General features: G+C 39.9%; 1 protein-coding gene across 2 annotated transcripts in view; it reads left to right on the forward strand.

The window, feature by feature from the left end:
- UST (uronyl 2-sulfotransferase) overlaps window positions 1-23,843 on the forward strand; it is a 169,525-nt gene that overhangs the window by 100,407 nt on the left and 45,275 nt on the right. For both annotated transcript variants that reach the window (XM_042016511.1, XM_042016512.1), the window contains exon 6: window positions 20,537-20,634. In XM_042016511.1, coding sequence (XP_041872445.1) covers window positions 20,537-20,634 — 98 coding nt within the window. The remainder of the gene's footprint in view (window positions 1-20,536; window positions 20,635-23,843) is intronic.

Genomic DNA, 23,843 nt, shown 5'->3' on the forward strand with positions numbered 1-23,843 from the left:
CCCTGACCTGGCATTTTCTCTGCTGGAGCGAGCTACTGTTAGTCACCTGAAGAAATCACTTCCAAGCTTCTCCAAAATAAATAGTGGCAGCATGGTATTGTGGGGTATGGCAGAGAGGTAATTAATGGCGAGCACCTTGAGTTGAGTCTCAAGCACACTGATGTGACTGTCAGTCCTACATTATGGTCCTGTAAGATGAGATAAATTCACAGAAGTTAAATTACATTCATTGTAGTGAATGTGTTTCAGGTTGAACTAGAGTTCTTAGAGTAAATGCCCTTCAGTAAAGCAAGGAAACCCTTTTCAGTGCAGCTGTGAGTGCTGCAGGTACCAAGCAAAAGAAAAATACGCATGAGATGCGATTTAGTTCAGGGCTTGTGGAAGTGCAGAAGGTAGGAAGCACCCCTGATGAAGAGGGACTACCATTAATATTTTAAAGGTTTATATTAAAATTGTTCCTTCCAGAAGGCTTGTTTGTCATTATCTAGTATTTATTACAACTTCAGCGTGAGACATCAAATATAAAAAAAGGCATGTATAGGGTTTTCATCTTTTCTTAATACTTGGTAAAACTTTGATCTAAGACCACTAAGGCTGAATGAGTGTGTGAAGCAGCATGTTGTTGCCTGAATTACAGGAAATCTGGTTACGTGGGATTCTGATCTCTGTTAGGCTCATGAATATCATGGCTCCTAGCTCACTCCAGTAAAAGATCTCTGAGCTAATATATTAGAAATCAGACACTTTGAATTTAAAAAATCATTCAGTAAGATAATAACTTGTCACCTTCCTATAGAATGTTTCAGATTTTCCTTATAATTATCAATTAAGTTTGCACGGCATCTCTGTGTGGCTCTGCATAGTCTTATCAACTTCATCTCTGAAAATAAATAAGCTTTTTTTAGTAAAAATTAAAAATATTCTAACAATATTCAGCCTCATTTATGTTAAAGATTACTCATGCAAGGGATCCCATAAAGGAGCATCTGTCCTTTTGTCTTTTAAATGAAACGTTAAAGTAATTATTAAAAGTGTATTAGGATTACTGCAAAGGAGGGAAGTAAAATTCAAGCACTGTCAGGGAACTTGCACACCAAATTTCTTATAATAGGGAAAAAAAAACGTTCCTTTTGCAATGTTACCTTTTATGGCTAAATATTTAAACTAATGTTGTTTAGGTTATTTCATAAATTTCAAACAAAATTATAGAGAAAGCTGAATGGGTAAACTCCACAGAACAATTTTTTTTATTCCTGAATCTTGAGAATTTCTTTTTGTGACTTCCATGGTTTTCATTAATATAAGAATATTCACTAAATATATTTAACCAGTTTTATTATTTATATCCTCAAATTTCTATCTACAAGAAAAAATACTGTTTTACCAATTGCACTGGTTTTTGGACAGCAGCTGGCTATCTTATTTCCTGTGTTTATCTGCATAATACCGTGGGTAATTATATTATGAATTGTCATCAGTAGTTGCTATCAGTTGTCATCGCTGAGCTTTCTCCTGCATGACTTTAGATAAGTTTCTTGAAGCTTTTCAGTTGCCAGAGACGTGGCCTCCAGGAGAGACCATGGTAGGGAGCCCATGCCTTCATCTTCTGACTGTCACTCTCGTGTATATCTCTGTAAAAAAAAAAAAAAAGCAGGGAGAGAGTTGCCTGCCCTCAGATTGGTGCAGTGAGGCCATAGAGGGTTCATGACTCTGATTTTCCTGTTGAAGGGCTACAAGTGTCTGTTGATTGAGTGTGGGAAATTTTGGGGAGGCTCTGATAACTTTGTTAACTTTGTTTAGACTGGAAATCTGAGGCATGCAGAGGTTAAAATTATTTGCCTTTGTCTGTGCAGTGCATACGAGATGCTAGGGATTGGAATATATAAATTAAAAAGAACATTTTTCACTTACTGCGTTCCTAGCTGTAGTTACGAGGCTAAACATTTTATGCACTCTGTGTTTTCCCTGACATACCCCCAGACACACAGTAGTCATTTTAGTGCCTGTGTTACAAACTGCTGCTGGGGCAGTTTGATTTGGTCACTGATGTGCTGCAGTGTAGCTTTGCAGCTGTAGATCTGGTTTGGGGATCACACAGTAGCCCCAATCCCTGTGGCTGGGACAGGGCTGCTGGGAGGGCACTGCTGAAGTACAGCCACCTGTCAGCTGACCCAATTAGAACAGTTTACTGCTTCTTCCCTCTAATGAGTGCTTTTAATAGTCTCCAGCTGTTCCCTTTTACTGCATTACCTCTTCACAGCAAAATTTCTGGCCCATTTTTGCAGCTCTTCATCTATTGTGTGTGCTCTAAAACACCATTTTTCCCCTTAGATTCTCCCATTTTGTATTAATAATTTATTGAACCACAAAGTTAATGGTAATTTAGACCTCAGCTGGAGAAGGGACTGATTAAACAACTTATAAAACATAATATTAAAGGAAATATTTTCATGGCTGACATTTACTTTTCAGTGACTTTAATTTACAAACCAGTATTTTTTTAATATTCCCCTGTGGAGTTTGCATTCCAAACATTGCAGCATTATGCATTTATACAAGAGCAAGAAAAATGTGCCTTCCTAATCTGTTTTCATTCAGTAGTCTGAGTCAATTGCACCTAGTAAATACTCAATACAGCATTGGATAAGATTGCAACACCAAAAACTTCCATGTAATTCACAATACATACTTACATTAATAGCAAATATAAGATTTATACCACGCTTTTTTTTTAATGATACCTTTCTGTATCGCCATTCTCCTTTTTGTGGAGACAGGATACAGGGTAACAACAACATGTTGTTTCAGAATGTAAAAAGGTGAGGGTTTTTTTCTTGCAGTGTTGTAGTGGCCTGAAAATTTCTGGCTGTTGCAAATGTTAAGGAACTGCACAGGAAACCAGAAACCCAGTAGCAGTAGAGGTCCAAGCACTAAGTACCCACAATCTTATTTAAATGTAACATTAATCCAGGGTCTTACCATTATACTATGTCTCGGTAGTGCTTTTTAGGACATTTATATACATAAGAACTTACGATCTTTTATTAAAGGACCTTGCTGTATTAAGTTTAAAATGATGAATCTTCATTTTTATGGTGATTAAGCCAAGTTTTTTATTTGTGCCTTTCTGAGCGTGAATACAGGACAGCTCCTGATGTTCTCTTTTGTGTTCTTTTTTGGGTTTTATGTATTGTGGTAGCTTGTGGAACTAGTTTTCTCTAGCTTCTCTATAGGAAGATACTGTTTGTAGAGTGGAAAATCCCAACCACAGACAAAGATTCTAATATATTGATACCAGCTTTCTAAGGCCATGTAAACTGTATAAGAGAAGAGGGTATGTCTGTGTTATATTTTCGGGAGATATATTTTTGAATGATTGAGCAAGAACAGAAAGGAACATTCTTGGGCAGCCCAGGGATTAAAGCCAGCCTTGCCTTCAGGGAAGGTGGGAAAACAGTTTGCGGGGGATAATCTTTATTTCACCTAGAAACTGATGGACTCTCACAAGCCTTTTGCTGTATTAGGAGCGAGATCTTCTGTGTGTGTTGGCTGGTTCTATCATAGCACCCACTTGGTCCTCAGTAGCAGTCAAAAAAGGCAAACCAAAAGCAATAGAGATCAGTACAGAGAATTTCATTGTGTATAAATCTCTAGTGTGTCTGCACTTGACTACTTTCATTTGACATTTGTGATCTCCCATTCCCAAAATGGGATTGAAGGAACTGGAAAAGCCTCAGAAATGGGTAGGAGCGATGATGAAATAATTTCCTGATGAGGAATGACAAAGATAAGACTCTTCAAAAGAGGACGAAGTAAACAATGGAAAGGATACAAGAAGGCAGATTTTCAGGAGGCATGAAAAAGTGACCTCAAGGATGATTGCTTGAGGGCTGTTTCAGTGTAAGACTAATAGAAGGTCACAACTGGAGTGGGTAATTGCCGGATCCAGTAAAAAATAGAAAGATGCAATACTTTGGACAACATGTAATTAAGCTGTGGAAGTCCTTGCTGGTCATTGTTGTGAATAAGCTTATATGTATCCAAAAAGGAAATATTGTAGGAAACATTTCTTCACAGAGGGAGTGGTCAAGCACTGTAACAGGCTTCTTAGAGAGGTGGTCGATGCTCAAGGCATGTGGACGTTTAAGAGCAATTTGGACAACGCCCTTAACAACACACTCGGTCAGCCCTGAATAGGTCAGGCAGTTGGACCAGAGGATCTTTGTAGATCCCTGTCAACTGAAATATTCCACTCTAATCTGTTTTTAAAAGTGCAACTATGTAGCCCCCAAGGGCTGTTAATTATCAAAGCAGCACCTCTTCATCAGAAAATATCTGACCAGTGCATATCTAGAGCCTCAGGGGCACCCAGAGAAAGGTCCTGTGTGTATAGTAAATGTTCCTTATAGCCAGTACTGATTTTCTGAAATTGGTTTCTTCTCTGGGTGACTCAAAAGCAAACTTTATACATGCTTACAAGTGAATTCTACTACTAGGTGATTTATATAAGATAGTTAAAATTATAGACATCTCCAGCTGAATGTGTTGTTTCTTGACTTTGAAGTAGTTGAGTGTTCTTGGGTATATGCCATAGTGGCTAAGACTTTGTTGTCTTACATCTCTGCCAATCAAATGAATTTTTGTAAGTTCCAAACTGATGCTGAAGCTATTAATTGTTAACACTGTCATGACTATTCTCAAATTTATCTTTAAAAGCTAAGATAAAAATGCATTTAAAGTATGGACTGCATCCACAGTTTTACACTGTGCACTGTAATAGTAAAGACACCAGAAGAGAAGATGTAAAAATCCTTAAAATAGTGGGTTTAAACATTTGTTTCAGTGCATGCTTTTCAGAAATGCAAAGTCTCTTTGTTTTTATTTACAGTAATCTCAGTATGGGTGAGTTTCAGGTGTTTGATAATTTTTGTAAGCCTTGAGTATTTGCATTTTCAGTTCTCATGTACTTTGTTAATGTGAAAGTAACAGGAGGACACATCTAAGGAGATAACACTTACATGATTCCCAGTAAGGGATGATTTAACAATGATAATTAGCTGACAAATAACTATTTTAGGTGAACGAAAACAAGAGGATCTGTGTGTGATACGGATGTTATCTTCAGTGCATAGTCTAGCATTTTGGGCATTATGAACCTGAAAGAAGTGTTTAATAGTCCTCAAGTAAAGCTAATTATTGATTGATATTTTGTTTGTCTTAAGTTGGAATACAGTGGTTTTTAGAACTGGAATGTTTTATCATCCAGAAAAAAAGAATGCCTTCAATTTCTGTTAGTATAAAATTTTAAATCAATATTTTTAAAGTTACAGTTTATACATTGCATAAATAACAGAGATGGGGCATTGACCAGCAAATAGTCTGTCTTAAAAATATGGTGTAATAATGCATGTGTGTGTGTGTATTTAGTAGTAGGAGTCAGACTTTTGGAAATTATGCTTAATTAACAATTTTTTGAAGACTTGTCTGATGAAATCATGATAGGTGTCCCTAGAAAACCATCCTATAAAACCTCCTAAATACATTCCTTGCTAAGAGTGAGCCTGTTTTCTCTTCCTTGTTGTGTTATGCTTTAACCACCTTAAATGAAAGCTCTTTTATTGGCAGTCGGATGGGGAAGGAAACTGCAGAACCTTTTACTCCTCCTGACAGAAGAAGGGCAGAGAGAGACAGCCCTCCTCTTACTGCCAGCATATTGAATGTGTTCAGGCTGTGGCATGATACTGTAATTTCAAGCAGTCAGATACTCACTTCACTCCCTAGGTGTCAAAACCTGCAGGAACTGACAATCCATGAAAATAAAACTGAATTTATTAGCCCGTTTTATTCCTTGTCTGTCATTCTCCTTCCTCTTTCCTTTTTGTGGTTTATACCTAAGTTTTCTGGCTGTCAGAGCTGCCAGCAAAGTGAAATAAGCAGAGATCCTGATCTCTAAAACTTCCTTCAGCTACAGCAAAGCTGAAGCTTTGAGGTGGTAGATGGCAAAGAGAGCTCAGGGCAGTAGATTTAGGAGAACTGCTCACCCGTGGTGCACGGCTGACGTGGTGAGGGATAGGCATGTCTTTATACAAGCATCCAAGGCTGTCCTGGGCCTTAGGTGTTTGTTGACTACAAAATATTTTCCTATCATGTAATTTTTTGGTGCTGGTGTGGACTCTTCTGTTGACTGCAGGATGGCTGGGTCACACTTGCGAATTCTGTATTTTTAAGACTGATGTAGTTTATGTTGAAACCATATGGAAGCAGAGGTGGCATTTTGTGGAAAAAAGGGATATCAGTGCCCAGATATACTGAAGACTTAGTTTATTCCAGTTATTCTGAAGTTTTTAAGGTTTATTATACCCTACAGAGTAAAATCCTGTGCCTTATCCTGGTCCCAGCTCACAGGGACCCGAGGACCTGCTGGAGCACCATGTGCTTGCTCCTTTCTGGTCAGCACCAAGGCTCATGTCCCTGGAGCCAGGGGACATATGGGGTGCCAGAGTCTCCTGTGGGACACAACTGGGCTGCTTGTCTCACTGGGGAGGTGGGAGGTTCTTCCCAGCCAGCCCACCCAGCAGGGAAAGAACCCTTAGTACAGCAGTGAAGATGAAGGACAGAGGTGCAAATCTAGGTTTTGTTTTTGTCTCATTACAGAATGAACAGATCTGAACTGGGGAACAGTCTGCCTAAAAATCAGGCAGTCTGTCTATTCTTGCTTTGTTTGCTTCAGTATGCTCCTATGACATAGAGATGGGTGTTTGTGTTTCTCCAAAAACAACCAAATGCCATAGGTTTGTTTTGGCAGATGGATTGTAATGTTCTCTCTGGTTGCTTGGCCCTGCCTGGCAAGTGGCTGCTGTGCTTTCCCTCAGGAGTGCTCTTCAGGTGTCAGATATTCCAGAAATCAGATTTTCCCTCTTGTCATAGAAGGTATTACCACCGTCTCCTCTCTCTCCTCTCTCTCCTCTCTCCTCTTCTCTCCTCTTCTCTCCTCTTCTCTCCTCTTCTCTCCTCTTCTCTCTCTCTTCTCTCTCTCTTCTCTCTTCTCTCTCTTCTCTCTCTTCTCTCTCTCCTCTCTTCTCTCTCTTCTCTCTCTTCTCTCTCTTCTCTCTCTTCTCTCTCTTCTCTTCATCTCGGCATACCAGTAGCTTCTATTAGAGTAACAGTTTCAGTACAGAGGCTCCAGACTAATTTTAGGTGACCTCCCTTCTCTTCTTTTCCTGAAGAGATGTGAAAGGACGAGGGACTTCAGACAATGAGGTGACCGATTGGCTTCTTTGCCAAATAGATAAGCAACTGCAATCAAAAGAGTTGACAAGTTTTGCTGCTCAGTGCAATGGAAGGACTAATGGCTTCTGTTCCCTGAAACAAGGATGGATTCAAGCCACATGCTCTAAGGCATCTTGGCACCTTAATGAACTGGAAACCTAATAGAAATAACCCCAGACATCTGAAGGATACTGATGGTCAGAGGAAGTCCTCCAGAAAGCTGATTCCTTCAGCCTTTTTGTGGTGGATTTTAATCAAATTCAAAAGAAAAAATAAAAGCAGTTTTTCATAACTTGGTGAGTTACCGTTGCCAGGAGAAAATGTGAGGGAACAGAGTGTGATAAACTGTAAAATTGTATTTGTTGTCACTGAGCTGGGGTTCAGGGCATTTCGCCATTTTTTCCTTAACAGTCAAGTAAGGAAGAGTACTGCTGCCAGGAAATAATTTTTTATTGTCTTCCTTGTAATTCCACATTATTTAAAGAAATAAATGTGAAAAAAAAAGCCCCAAGAAACAGGCATCAACTGTTTCAAATGTGCTTTTGGTTTTTGCCTTAAGATGGCTATTTGAAGTTGAATTACCTTTTTGATAAATACATGTCCCTCACCAGTTTGCTGATGATATTACATGGTTGTGAATTATCACAGGGATGGTGGGTGCATGTCTTGAATGAAAAGGCAACTCCATCTTTCAGGATAAGCAGCAGACCTGCTGTGTCCACTGAGAAAATACATTCCCTGTGTAACAAGGTAGTGAAATTCTCCTTTGAAGTAAAAGCAGTGTTCATTTTTTTTTTACTATTATTCTAAGTGTTGCTTTCTTTCTTTTCTTGTTTGCTAGACTTTTCAAAGCTCCTCTATCCCTTGTAAATATAGTTGCTTTACATAAAATCATAACCAAACCATCCAAAAACCCCAACAATGGGTGTTAAGCTGATTGATTGTTGTTCCAGACTCTGGAAAACAGACTGCCATTGTTTCAGCAAAACTGGCTACTGCTCAGTAAATTACTGAAACACAGTCTAGTCAGGTTACCTTGAACACAGCTTTTTCCTATGAATTCTGATCCAAGCAAAGCCAGCCACTATTCATAACTGAGCTTGTCAAGAGTAATTTCCTTTTTCTTGGGGAAAAATCCACTAACTGGTGGCAAATAGGAAACTTTCCATGGTGAAGATGGATTGTTAAATGAGATTATTATTTTCTTCAAAATTAATTTTCTGTTCTCTTTGAAAGAAAAAAAGAAAACTAAAGTGTTCATCAATGACTGAAGGAAAAAAATGTAGAAAAATTCTTCAGAATGTAATCCAAAGAGATTATGTTTTTGATTAACAGAAAGGAGATGGAAAAAAGCCTATTTTACACTTTTTTTCTCCTCATAGCAGATTTATTAACCTTCATGATTTTATACTTGATCTTTTTGCTTGCTGAGCTTTTTGAAGCCATAGCACCTGAGATGAAGGCATTGAGAGATTCTGGGTTTCTGTGTAGGGAGCTAAGTATGGTTTTGTTTTTCACAGTTGTAGAAAAGAACTTCAGCAGACGACTAAGGATTTAAAAAGTGGAAAAAAAAAGGAAAAAATGCAAATAAGAACATTATTTATGCCTCTGAACCTTTTAATTTTAGGAGGTTTTTAATACTTGGTGTTGTCAGTACGGTGATAGTCTTGTCAAACTGAAAAGTGGAATCAATATGTTCCATTTTGTGTCTGCTGTTCAGAATGGCAGTGCTATGAATAATGCAAAGTGTTAGTAATTTTCCAGAAAAACATTAGAACTGTTCAGCAGGGAAGATTTTAACTAGGGAAATTAGATGGGGGCAGCAGAGCAGAAACCATGTCCAGTTGCAGCAGCAGGGAAGCCACATGCAGCAGCAGTATGATTTTCTTCTCTGCTCTGCAGCTCCTTTTGCAATTCAGCCCTGAGAGATGAAGGGAGAGATTCCAAGTCAGTCAACACTAGGCAGAAGACTGATAAGAAAGCAAAATTAGCCCACAAGTCAAACTTCTAGCTGTTTTCTCGCCATTCAACAGGTTTGTGTTAAAGTGCCACCACAAATGTGGTAGGTCAAGGGGACATAAAAGACATTAGATATTGGTGCCATGAGGAACTTTTCTCTTAAAAGTCAGTACCAAAGAAATTTAAAATGTGTACTGTATGGTGAATCATATATATTCTCTTTTTTAATTCAGAGGTCAGCAGCAGGTTTATTTTCCTCTTTTGCTGGACAGTGTACTTGATGTGACTGGATTATCTCAGGGACATACCAGGAGCTGTTGGATACAGCCTCTCTCCCTTTAACTTCAGCGAAAGGGAATTGTATCACTGGAATTTGTCACAGCACATAGCCTAAGCTGTAACCGAGCAGTATGTTGAAATAAAACATGCATTAGCTAGCGAGTGCTTATTTTCTTAAGTGAAAATTTTACTACATCTGCAGATTAGGAAAAGCTTACTAATTTTAAAAAATTATTTCTTTCCTGATGCTTGCAATAATTTTTTTGGATTCATGGGGCATATCTTTCCTTGTCCATGTCTTTCCTCCTCCGTCTCTTCACTCTTTTATTTTGAAGATTTATATTGTAGAAAGTAAGCATTTTCCTCCCCAATTCTTGTCACATGAAATCCTATTAAAAAAAAAGGCAAATGGAATGATCTCTTATGTTTGTTTTGCCTCTGTCCTTTTGGGGTGTATGAAAGCAATAATATCTAATGCTCATTGTTAATAAAATTAATTTCCTTTTGGCTCATGGATTTCTTTTCTCCAATGATATATTTAGTATGCAGACCTCTGATATTTGTTCTAATAAGCCTCTTTTAAACTTTTATATTGTTTAAACTATTTTTGTGGACCTCTGCTAAAAACAATGTGTAATGCTAGCTTCAAGATTTTGAGGCATTCATAGAACTTAAATGTGTTTCTGTTAATATAAGCATTTTTGAGGTTAGGGCTAAAATCTGCCGAGTATAATTTCTGTGTATCCAGTCAGGCTTTAAAGGAATGGGAACGTTTGACCTGGGAAAGAAAATGGGAGAAAAATGTGAACTACAGAAATGTCTCATTATTAAAATAGGCTTTCCTGTGTTGTAGGAAATGTGACATTTTGAAACATTTAAATTCCTTGGTATCTGTGCAAATGACACTGTGTCATATGTGGAGGTGTGAACTTTCTGCATTAGGCCCTTCTTGAGACATGAGCACCATCCAGCCCATCTGGGGAAGCCAGTACAAACTGGGAACAGGCTAAAAGGTGCTTCCCCTTGAGTGTCCTCCCAGGTTCTGACGTCCTTCAGCTTACCAACAGATATTGCTGCCATATCTGTTTTTAGTAGCCTTTGACAGATCTCTCTTCTATAAATATATAATTTTTATTTTATTATTATTATTGTTGTTATTCTTTTGGTGATTTGGGTTTTTCTTTTCAAATCCAGTTACATCCTTGTCATCCAGAGTATCCTGTTGTAAGAATCTATGGTTTTACCAGCCCTGAATGTCTTTCAGCATTATAGAGTCCTTCTGTATCTCCGTGAGGTCAGATTTCTTATCTGCTGTCATTAATACTCCCTGAAAAAGTTGCTACTTTACTGTTAACCCTTCTTTGTTATTCTTGAGTATTGTCTCAGCACAGATGCTGTGCGCCCTTACTCAGTGTCTCATTTCACTAAGAAAACCAGCTATTTTATTCCTGTCTTTAGTTTCCTACCCTTAATCATTCTATCCTCTCTTTTTTCCCTTTTTTTTTTTTTTTCCTGAGATCAAAGGACTGTGTTTATCACATCTTTAGTGACTGGATCAAAGATCCTGTTGCAAGATAAAGAAGCTTTTTCTGCTGATTTTCTTTCTTCCCCTTGCTGATTGTGTTGTTCATTACGATGTTGTCTAATACTAGCTAGGTTCTGGCAATCTTCTGTTTATTTTATCCATTTTTTCAAAAGTGTCTTTGCTTGTCACTTCAGTTCAAGACTATTTTTCTCTGACTTACGCTTTTTCTAGAGAGCCCTTTTCTGTATGCAAACAACCTGTTGAGTGGAAGGTGTCCCTGCTCATGGCAGGATGGTTGGAACTAGATGCTCTTTAATTTCCCTTCCAATCCATACCATTCTGTTTCTGTGATGTCCCATGGTTTTTCTCATATGATTTTTCATTCTGAGCAATCTGGTAACGGATATTACTGCTCAGTTGTGAGCAGGACTTGCTGTTAATACAGGTCACAGAGTCTTAGTATTGCAGTATACTTGGCTGAACATAGATGCTTTTAATGTTAAAAGAGTGATGTATTAGAGAGGTGATGATCCACAGCGCTACTTGATGATTTCCTCTGCATCTCCTCCAATTTGTTTTTTTAAAAATGTTTTAGCACAAGTATTTTCTGGGATCCAGCATTTCAAGGTAAACAAAAGATGTTGGGTTCCAGGAGCCAGAGACATGAAATGATTCCCTAATTCCCAGGCACTACCTTGTTCAGATGAGAACTTAGTAAGGCACTGGCAGGGTCTTTTCTGGTTTTAGTGAAAAAGCCTAAGTTAAAAGTTGTTCTGTTTTAGGGCTTCTGAGAAATTGAAGAGAGTCCAGAAGATGGTCTTAAAAAGGAATTGCTGTAGGGAAATAGAAATCTTCAGGTGAATAAAAGGTGTGCTATAAAGCCGATGTCCTGCAGCTATTCCTTGTGTTCATTGAGATCAAGACAAAGCAGTTTTCTGAATTACATTAAGGTGGTTTTGTATCAGATACTAGTAAAGGTTTCCTGACAGTAGGAGCAGTAAAGCATTGCTATGAATTACAGTGGATATGAACTTTTTTTTTTAAGAGATTGGATAAATGGTAACCTGGTATAGATAAACTTGCTTCTCCTTTAGCAAAGGTTGGTCTAAAATACTTCTCAACAACCTGAGTCTTCTGCCTTTCTTGCCGGGACAGGGGCAGCCAAGGCTGAACTGCATTGCCAGGAATGGTGAGACCACCCTACCAGGAGCACCATCACCCAGCAGCAGCATCTCTGTCCTCTTTCAGCCCACTGACTTCAGCCTCACAGTCAGCTCCAGGCTGAGGCTGTCACCTGTCAGAAATTAACTTTATCTGTACTCTAGAACTATCTTTTTTGAGCATAAATTACTGTCTGTATATGTTGACTTGTACAAAGCATTTGGCACTGTCCCACACAACATTCTTGTCTCTAAAATAGAGAGACGTGGATTTGATGGATGGATTAGTTGGTGGTTAAGGAATTGTCTGGACAGTCGCACTCAAAGAGTTGCAGTCAGTGGCTCAATGCCCAAGTGGACACCAGTGGCAAGTGGCATTTTTTGGGGTCAGTAGTGGGACTGGCGCTGTTTAACATCTTTGTGGGTGACAGCGGGATCAAGCATGCCCTCAGCAAGTTTGCTGATGACACCAAGCTGTGTGGTGTGGTTGACATGCTGGAGGGAAGGGATGCCATCCAGAGGTGCCTGGAGGAGCTTGAGAAGTGGGCCTTTGTGAACTTATTAAGTTCAACAAGGCCAAGTGCAAGGTCTTTCAACTGAGTCAGGGCAATCCCTCTGTATCAGTACAGGTTGGGGATGAACAGATGGAGAGCAGCCCTGGGGAGAAGGATTTAGTGGTGCTGGTAGATCAGAGGCTGGACATGGGCCAGAAATGTGCACCTACAGCCCAGAATGCAAAATGTGTCCCGGGCTGCAACAAAAGCAGCATGGCCAGCAGGTCAAGGGAAGTGAGACTCCACCTTCTATGACTTTCTCTTTTACAACTCTGCTGAGTCCAGCTCTAGGGCCCTCAACATAAGAAGGACATGGACCTGTTGAAGCAAGTCCAGAGGATGTCCATGAAGATGATCAGAGGGCTGGAGCACCTCTCCTATGAAAACAGGCTGAGAGCGTTGAGGTTGTTCAGCCTGGGGAAGGGAAGGGAAGGGAAGGGAAGGGAAGGGAAGGGAAGACCTTAGAGCAGCCTTCCAGTACCTGAAGGGGGCCTACAAGAAACCTGGAGAGGGACTTTTTAAAAACAGCATGTAGTGACAGGACAAGGGGCAATGGCTTTAAACTGAAAGATGGTGGGTTTAGAGATTAGGAAGAAATTCTCTACTGTGAGGGTTGTTGGAACAGGTTGCCACAGAAGTTGTGGATGCCCCATCCCTGGAAGTGTTGGGGAGACCAGGCTGAATGGGGCTTTGATGCACATGATCTAGTGAAAGGTGTCCCTGCCTTGCCAGGAGGATTGGAACTAGGTGATCCTAAAGTGCCTTCCAGCCCAAACCATTCTATGACTTGCTGCTTTTTTATAGGCATCAATTTTCTGGAGTCCTCGTGCGCTCCATTAGGGAGGGCTGAAAAGTCCTTGAGGTGGTGGGTATTTCCTGCTCAGCATTTGCAGAATTGAATATATGCCATTCCTAATTGATTTCATTAAAGCTCATCATCCAAGCAGACAAATTTTCCAGGTTCTTCTATGAAGAAGTGTTGGTAAACAGAATTAGCAGAGGTACTGTCTCCTTGTTGTTAGTTGCCAGTGGGATTCGTTCTTGATTACAGTATAACAGTCTTCATTTTTGGTCTTCCCTGGATCTGTGCCCTCTGTAACAGGATGGTTATTTAATGCTTACACACTGCTTCCAGCTGGCAGCCACTCGCCCTTTTTTTGACATATTTTTTTTCTGCTTTTTTTTATGTATTTCCCATGCTAAGATGGTTTGAGGTGAAAAATACAGAAGCAATGGAAAAGAAAGATATGATAAGGTGTCTGCTTACAACTGTGAAGTGGTTCCATTCTTACTAGTAAAACTTACCTTTGACAAATTACTAACATGATTTCTGATAACAGAAAAGAGAGAAATATATCCACCTATGTATTTTCTTGATGTTGTACATCATCTTAAGTTAGAAAATAATGATGTACAAATGTGTTTAATGTTTGTCACATCTGAATAGTGGCATTGTGGGCATAGTTCATCACTTTTGCTATGTCAATGCCAGCAAAAATTTGTATATGAATGAATAACTTATGTCTGCACTTAATGAAAATGTAGATGGTTAGCAGAAGATGCTGTTTTGTTAGCTGCTGCTTCACTTGCTAAGATGCCAGAAAGAAAAGTGTAATACATTGTTGGCTGAAAAGTCAGGCAAATTAGCCCAGGCTAAAGAGTCCATTGAAAAAAAAAAAAAAAAAGTGGGAATTAAACTTGGCAGCCTCTTTACTTGGGGGGGGGGAAGTAAAAACATGTATTTTGCCAGAAGAAATTGGAAAGTCAATTCAAAGAAACCCCAGAATTATCCTCTACAAAAATGTGTTGAGTTTGCGTGGCAAGCTTTTGGTAGCAGTGGCAGGGTACTGGGGGGCCAGAGGGGCTTCTGTGAGAAGCTGCCAGAAGTTTCCCCCATGTCCCGTGCAGCCAATGCCAGCCGGCTCCATGATGGACCTGCTGCTGGCCAAGCCTGAGCCCTCCAGTGATGGCGGTAGCACCTCTGGGGTAATCTGTTTAAGAAGGGAAAGAAGTTACTGCACAGGAGCAATTGCAGCTGGAGAAGAGTGACAATATGTGAGAGGAGCAGCTCTGCAGACACCAAGGTCGATGCAGGAGAGGGGGGAGGTGTTACAGGCACCAGAGCTGAGATTCCTCTGCAGCCTGTGGTGCAGACCATGGTGAGACAGGTGTCCACCTGCAGCCGGTGGAGGACCCCAGGCAAGAGAGGGTGGATGCCCACGGGAGGCTGTGAAGGACATTAAAGTAGTGACTGAAGTCATCCGCTGTGGCCTGTGTCGCCCTGTGCAGCTGGAGTGCTGTGGTGGCGTTGTGGTATTTATGTGCGCAAGCCCCGTGTTGTTTGCTCTTCTGGTAGAAGACCAGAAGGCAGTGGAGGAGGAACAGAAAAGGGTTTCTGTTGCTTTTTGAGCTGGCAGAGCCTCACAGAAGTGAAGGGGCAATCACAGCTGGTGCAGGGGGGCATTTGGAGACAGAAACCCTGCATTCTAGGGTTAGCTGGATCTGCTCTGCCATCTTGTGGAGCTTCTCCCCAGGATGCCCACTGGTCACTCTGCAGCTGCCACTGGTGTCCCAATAAACTTGTCCAGCTTACTGTCATCTCCAGAGGACAATCATCCCACACAGTTTGGCACAGTCCACCCCACCTGGCAGCCCACCTTGAAGAGGCTCAGCACCACAACAGCACAGCATGAGAAACATTTGGCTTTGTCTATGTTGGTAGTGCTGATTTGGGAAGCAATGCCCAGCACCTGCCCGCTCCACAGCAATCTGCTGCCAGTGATGTTGGCATAGGTGTACAAACAGATACCAAATGCCTCCAGAATTTGAAAGAAAGAAGTCATCTTGCTGCTGTGTGGCTCTAGTTATCCAAATACTTGATTGAGATTGAATAGAAACATTAAATATCACCTGGTGAAATAAAACTCTCTCTAATTAGGAATAAAAGTGTGTTGCATTGTATCTTATGTTTCATTAAATGTGTAAATAATTTGTGCTCCTAAGTAAGACTTAGCAAGTCATGTTACATTTATACTTGGAAACCTTCATGCCACCTATACCTTGACTTTTCAGTGTCTTTCTGCAGCCTTCTGAAGGAGGAAGTTTTGCTTTTCCTTCTTTCATTTCATATTTGTACTCACAAGCCCTTTCCTGAGCCATCATGTTTACATTTTCTTCCCCAGAGTTCCCTAGCTGGGGCCAGAAAAGATGGGGAATTATGTTGGGGTTTTTTTAGCGTGGCTGTGTTTAGTTCATATGATGCAACATTGTCCTCAGGATGTAATGGTCAGTTTGACCTCTTTACAAACACCAAGTATGTGAGAGAACACTTTACAAGCTGTGAGAGGATTCTCGGTGGCTCTCTGGAGAGTTGGAAGAATTTTCCTTGGCTGGCAACAGTAAGGACAAGACTGCACTGCTGACTGTAGTGGTATATGAAGAGCAGCATTGTAAGCAGGAGAAGTCACCGTAGACTGGGCTCAGTCACTGGTTTTCCACATCATTTTATTCCATTTCCTTTTATGAAAACTTGGAAGATACTTATTTAGATTGCTGCTGACACACCTCCACATCTTCACCCTCCAGTCTGAAGGAGCATGGACTGTTCCTGGGCTTTGAGCAAGGTCTCCTGGTTTCACACAAGTTGAGGTATCCCACAGGGGCAGGGCGTAGAAAGAGGGTGTGTATTTTTCGTTTTGGTTGTGAGAGAAAGGATATTTATGTAGTTTTCTGTAGATGAACAGATGGAATGGAATGGAAATTATTTGCAAGGCATGTATGTGAGTTATGATTCCGTATTTTAAATTGTCAGGGCTACTAAGAATTGTAATGCATCCATGACAGAATTTGGTGTTTCTGTAATTTTTGGTTGAGACACTGATAATCAAAAAATAGGGAATACCTTGAAGCCTAAGTTTTGTTGGTTTTTTTTGGTTTTTTTTGTTTTTTTTGTTTTTTTTTTTTAATTTGGGTGTTCCTTCTACTGGACAAAAAAAAGTTGCTATTTCTGTCAGTACTGTTAGGATTTTGTATTAGGATGAAAAAAAATCAAATTCTCAAATCTTATGACACATCTTTTTGTATATGCTACAGTATTTGTCATAAGTTAAAGACATTAACTTCAGTAAATTGCTTATTGTTCTAAAAAAGAACACCTTAAAGTTTTCTCTTTTTGTGATGGCCTTAGAAGTCCCAAAGGAACTTTTTAGCCCTTCACTCTCTACAACTACCTGAAAGGAGGTTTCATGAGAGGAAATGTCCTTAAGTTGCATCAGGGAGGTTCAGGTTAGATAGTTAAAAAAAAAAAAATTCACTGAAAGAGGTGTTAGACATCAGAATAAGTTGCCCAGGGAGATGATGGAGTAACCATCCCTCGAAGTGTTAAAGAGGCATCTGGATATGTGCCCCAAGTGGCACTTGGGGATATAATTCAGGGGTGATTGTGGTGGTACTGGGTTAACAGTTGAACTAGATGATCTTGAAGGTCTCTTCGAAACCCGATGATTCAGTGATTCCATGAAATATTTTTAGTTGGGTGCTGACTTCTTCTTATAGCATGTATGAGCTCACTATGGCAAATAAAATAGTTTATTATTAATCTCAGAAAAACATATTAATAATGCACCTTTGATCTATTTCTGATAGATCAGTAGTCTGACTCATCGACAGATTAAAGAATTAAGGCATGTTGTGATTTTTATTTCAAAGACAATTTTACAGAAGAACGCAGCAGAAATTACCGGCTTAACTTTTCAGACAAAATTGTTACATGAGTAGAAAAACATAGTACTGTTTAAAAGAAAGACAGTTTCTGTTGTTACTTGGAGCCCCAGGGCTGATTCCCAGGCCTCCCACTGCCCTGTTGAAGATGCAAGCCTAGTGGGATGTGAGTGATATGAATTGTAGCCAGGAGCTGAAGAATAAAGTAAAATACCTCTTTCTTTCTTGTGAAGGGTTATGATCAAAGTACCCCTCTGTGTTTCATTCTGTATCTTTCCAGACTGTGTTAAAATGATTCTTTTAGAAAGCTCCTCCAGTGATTTAAATGAGCAAGGCTGTCATCTGTCACCTTGCAAATTTTTGTCTCACACACAAACATTTCTGCCCTGAAAGATCTGTGTTCTGCTGAGAAAGCATGTTCTTACTGGGAAATGTGGTTCAATTAATGTTGCTTAGGATAGCAGAGTAACAGTGCCTAGAGTAGCGTCGTTTCACCTTGGTTTTCCATGCACCAGGAAAACCCCAGAAATTCCTGAGTGCCACTAGCACCAAAAGGCATCTTCCTTTAGGGGTGTTTAAGTTTTAAATGACTAGCATACCTCCATCTGATCTTTCTTTCACCCTTTTTTTTTGGTTGAAAACTGATTTCACATCTCATGGAGTGATCATGTGCTACAAATGCATGAGGACACTCCAGCAGCTGGAATACAGATCACAGCAGTGGTGGCAAACAAAGCCTGGGAAGGGGCGGTGCTTCTACTGCAAAGAAAGCCTGGTGCTTCTGATGTCAGGAAGGTGAAATGCATGTCCTTGTGTGGCAAAAGATTGTAAGTTTGTAGGAAAGCTCACCTGGCCTTTGTATTAAACCTTGAGTCATCAACAAGAAGCGGGGAAGATTAGATTAGAGTCCGCCTGGTTGTTTCAGTGATCCTACACCAGTTTACTCTAAAAAGGACACTAAAAATCTCTTTTTGAGTTACTGTCAGCTGTTCACTTGCTAAAGCTGCACGATTTTCCATGTGAATTTACATTGCTTTTATTGTACAGATGTTTCTCTGGCCATGTGAATCAAATACTGTTTTCACAATTACAAGAAGGTCCCGGTTACACTTTTGTATTGATACTCCTCTCGGAGAATATTTTCTGACCCACCATATTCATTATTCTTGCAAAGAAATGGTAAGTTTCTTTGTTGGAAGCTAATGTCCATTTGCCTTTGTATGAGAGTGAGAAAAGAGATAATATACTTAGTTGGGTGTTGCTACAGATTTTTAAATCTTATGTAGGTGTTCTCTCTACCTTCCATCTAATCCATCAATCAAGTGCAAGCCAGCTTGGACATAATTTAAAGCATTGTCAGGGCAATATTTCAGATTTTTTAAAATCCAAGCAATTTATTAATTCATTGCAGGTCTTTAGGTTCTTGTGGAAGGCAAAAATATATATCCCTGAAAGCATCTCTGGTGGTGTCTATAGTAAAAAGCACAATAAGCCTTTAAAGAAGTGCAATTTGTAATTCATGTTAAAAAAACTCGATTGGGATGATCGGAGAGAGGCACATTGCCTGTGCAATCTGTACATCCACACTAAGATTTCTTAGTAATCATAGCATTGAGAATGGGGGGCTGGTTAGCTTCAGCTCAGAGTCTTTAATGTCAAAATTCAGGTCTTGACCATAAATCTTCTGGTGTGTGTTTAAGTCAAGCCCTGAATAGACTGTGGGGAGGAGGGGAAATTGATTGTTTGTATCCCTGTTGGCAGTTCTTATGTTGTTTTGTTTAATGGTTCCTCACCATGTGATTTACTTCCTAGCCCAAGGTCTTCTGATGTGCTTATAAAATTGGATTCACGTTAGTGTGAGACAGAGTAGGAACCAGAAATGTACTTTAAAAGGCTTACACACCCAAATGGGGCTCTAATGTAGTTAGGTGAGAGAACTGAAGTTCTGGGAAGAGCTTTTCTCTGATGAGGCCTCAGATGCAGATGCTGGAGGCCTGTGCCCTGCCCTGCCCCTGGAGAGCAGGGGATGCTGTCTGTGTCTTCCATGCTGCCAAGCACATCTATGTTGTGGAATGTTCTCTATCCCATTTTATTTACTTGATAAAATACGGATTTGTTTAGTTGTTGGTTTGATGTTGATGTGTATCACGCCTATTACATTGTGAAACCACACATCTGAATAACAGTGAAGATTGATTCTGCAGAGGTGAGATCCTTCCTTTCTTGCTTTTGTTGTCTTACACATTTTTTGCCCTGTATGTCTCTGGAGTGGGTGTGTCTGCTTGCAGAGTAAGGCTCTATTAGATTAGATAAGGATAATGGAATTCAATCCCACGTGTTTCTTATTGTGCTGAAGTAAAGCTATAAATGGAATGCAGTTCCTCAGGGTTCAGTAGCTATGCCTACTCTTTGAAAAATGATAAATAGCTTCTAATTAGATGAATGATATTTCATGAAAATGATGCTTTCTTATAACCCCTTTTCTCAGTGGGGCTTTGCACAGTAGGCTCAGTTCTGAAAATCTGAGAAGTTTACAGAATTGTAACCAAAAGTGATGTATGTTCTACTGTTGAGTGAGATGTGTGAATTACAGCTTACATATCTTCATTCCAGTCATTGAATGAAGCAGAATTAAAAAAAAAAAAAAGAGAACAGGTAATAATTGTTGCTTGAATTTCATTTATTCTTGCTACTTCAGGTTTCCTCCAGGGTGTATTTAGAACAAAGAAGAGCCTGAAAATAATCTCCTGCATATTTTAAATATTACTCAGTATGAGAGTTGATTAACGTGTCCCACTTTGAATCATACACTAATCTCAGTATAATAATTGTGGGGTTTGCAGCAAGGAAGAGAAAAGTGCTTTCTGCATTCTAGGACAAAATAACTTTTTGTTTCCCCTGCTGCTATTTAGAAGTAGATAGATGGACCAATAAATGACTTTTAAGATTTTTGTTATAGCCTCAGCACAGTTCTTTGACCCTGAGATGACTATAGAAAGTATGAGATAAAGAAAACAGTGTCTAATAGAGAAAGGAAAATACAGTAATTTTTTTTCTTTCCTCCCCCACAGGACATTAATGTATGTATCCTTGAAAACTACCCTGAATGTTCCAATCCCAGGTTATTTTACATCATACCGTATTTCTGTGGACAACATCCAAGATGCAGGTAAATATATGCAAGGTATTTCAATTTGTTCAGCAATAGCTATTGCCAACATTTTGTCAGAAACTGGTAATAAAGAGATGACATTATTTGAAGTACAAGAGAGAAATGTAAGTACAAGGAATGTAGCACTGTATGTGGTAACTGCATGCGTTTATTTTGAAGTAAGGAGGGCACTGCAAATGTAGCACTATTCTCTTGATTCATAACATGAATAATTCATCAAATCCAAATGTATTTATGTGAAATTTTTTTCTGGGTTGCTCATTTTATCTGCGCTGTAACTTTGTAATACATGTTTTTGATTTGCTCAGATGCTTGTATCAGGTCTACATATGAGGAGTACAAGTTTCTTTGTCCATGTAAGAAACCGTAATCATGCTTAAAACTATGTAAAGTGCAGCCTTCTACTGCTTTAATTGAGCTACCTCATTTTTAACATTCTGTGTATGCCATTCTCATTTTGCTGTATTACTGATACCATAGTAAATTTTTATGCAACAATATATGAATAATTTTAAATACTTTTTTGGTTTTAAATACTTTTCTACTGTTGATAACAAATGTTCTTTGTTAGGCTTGTTCAACTTCAGACTATTCTGTTTCTGTATTATTCAGGCTTCTCCATAATGAAACAACTGCACATTTTCCAGAACTTCTTTCAAAAGCCATACTTCTGGTAGCAGCAAAAACAAGTGAAAATGTGTTACTTCTTTTGTCTTCATTTCTAAATATCTTTGTTGTAAAATCCTGCCTTATTTTTTTGGCTTAAGTGAAGTTATATATAAGAAACAAAACAGGTTTATTACTTCATTTACATTACACATTTTTTATTAACATATTTTGGCTTTCTTTGCAAATGCTTATGATTGCACATTGAACTTGTGTGCATGAGTAATTCCATTAACAGTCACATGCCTGAATACTTCCACAACATATCTCTCTGAGGTTCCCAAGCAGCATATTGAAGTACTGTTTTATACCTTGTTGAAGATCTGTCTCCTGTCATGTCCTTGCACTTCCTTCACCTACATCTTAATCCCACAAGGAGCTACAAACAGGAGGCTCATAGTGTTTGTTAGGACACTTTGCTCTTCCAGAAAGCAGATCAGTGCACAGAACATGGTAGAGCATGAAAAACCTCCTACAAGTCTGCTCTAGTAGGAGTAGAAAGTAGTATTCAGATAAATGTTAAATTCACTATTTCGTAGGCTCCACAATAACCTAATGAAGTCAGGGAAGAGGTGTGATTTTCAGCCGCTCCCAGGCAGTATGGGCAACTGATTTCCTTTGGCTTGGGACACTGGCATTATGCCTTGTCTCAGTATGAATGATGACTGCTTGTCTTGGGGTGACTTTATGAAGTGTATCCCCTATCGCCGCTCTTGTGCCCAGACATGGATCCTGTGCCTTTACGTGTCTTTAAAACTGGGTGCAAGAGAAAGAAAAAAAAAAAGCCAGGTGAACTTCTCGAAGCAGTTTGTGCTCCAAGGTCTCTCTATCTCTCTGCGTGCTTCTACAGCAGCAAGAGCGGAGGAAGCATCCTTTGCTGCTTTTCAGCCAGCTTTCGGCTCTGTTTCTCCAGAGAGAGATGGAGAATTAAATTTTTTTTCTCCCTGGGACTTTGGCTTCTTCTTTTCTTCTGGAACTCTTCAGAACTTTCCACTGAGGGCTAGAGGAAGCCCAGGCCGACCCAGCTCCAAAGAAGCTGAGAGAGAGAGACTACAGCTCCAAAGAGCGAGAGAGACTACACACACAGAAAGGACTGAATTTACCAGGTTCTCTCCACAGCAAGAGGTTTTATTATTTAGCATTATTCTTTTCCCATTGTGCATTGTGTCTGTTAAATAAATAGTTTTCTTCCCTTTCACTTTCCTCCAAGGAAAATTTTTCCCGAACCTGGTGGGGGAGGGATGGCTGTAACCTGCCTTCTATCAGAGGACATCCATTTTGGACGTTCCTCCGAACTTGTCTCAAACTGGGACAAATAATTAGTAGCGCCCAGCGCGTGGCTCAGAGGAAAATGAAAAAAACGGTAGTAATTACATTTTGGTTTGGTTTTAATTGCTTTGTATTGGGGTAGAGTAGTCACCATGTTGGTTGAGTTCATACTGTCTCTCTGGTTTGAGGTACTAATGTCTTTCTGGTCCCTAGGCCTGTTTGCCTATCCACAGATTGCTCAGATTTTGTCCCTGGTACATAACTTTTACCAAGCAGGGTCATGAATCCAGATTTCTATTTTGCTGTGCTCAGTGATAATGATTTATAAGAAGTTAACCGAGGTACAGGCAGCTGTTCAAAATGTATATGATTTGTGGTTTCTCCGTCCTAATCCCAGTCCTAGTTTCAGTAGCCTGTTTTGGGGGTTTATTAGTAATTGCACCCAGTTTGTTAGAGGAGGAGATGGGGTTTCCCATCCTTTCATCTCCTTCCCCTTTAAATTTAATACATTATCTTTTGAGAATGTTCAGTTTCCCCTGAATATTAAAGAGACCGCCTTCCTGGTATTTTATCTGGTAGGCTTCCTCTATATGGTTTGCAGTTTGTCTAGAATCAGGGCTGAGATTTCCAGGGTGACTGATGAGACACCTAACCCAGCATGGAAAATCCTGAGTGGTGTGGGGAATGGGAGGATATGGGCCAAACCCTGAAGAAATTCTCTGACCCAGTAGCTTGGAATTTTCCCCCTGGGCAAATTCAGAACCCAGCTGTGGTGGGGAAATACCTGAAAGAGAAATGCAATGACAATTCTAATGAGAAAAAGCTCATTGCAATATGTTGGGCCTTGACATATACCTATCGCACACTGCTAGGTACTGTAGAGCAGCAGCTAAAGGTAGAGGGGCAGGAAGATAAATCAGCAAAGCCTGCAGACACCCCAGTCACTCAGGCTGCAGCCACACCAGACAGGAAGCCCAAACCAGATGGAGACTCTAAGCCATTGACAGTGGCTCCTGTCACAAGGAAAAAGCACACAACCAAAACTGATCGCCCAGTGAAAGATGATGATGATGCAGGGGAAGGAACCTCAAAGCCACCAACTGACTCAGGCACAGAAACTATTACTGAGTCCATGTCCATAAAGGACCTTCGTAGCCTAACAAAGGACTACACCCGATGGTCTGATGAATGCATAATAAGTTGGATGGTCTGTATTTGGGACACGGCAGGAGATGATAGAATGCTGGACAGTGCTGAAGCGAGGCATTTGG

This window comes from Corvus kubaryi, unplaced genomic scaffold, assembly GCF_017639235.1.
Source record: "Corvus kubaryi isolate FWS band 111438036 unplaced genomic scaffold, C.kubaryi_AGA036_p1.0 split3-73, whole genome shotgun sequence".
Lineage (NCBI taxonomy): Eukaryota > Metazoa > Chordata > Aves > Passeriformes > Corvidae > Corvus > Corvus kubaryi.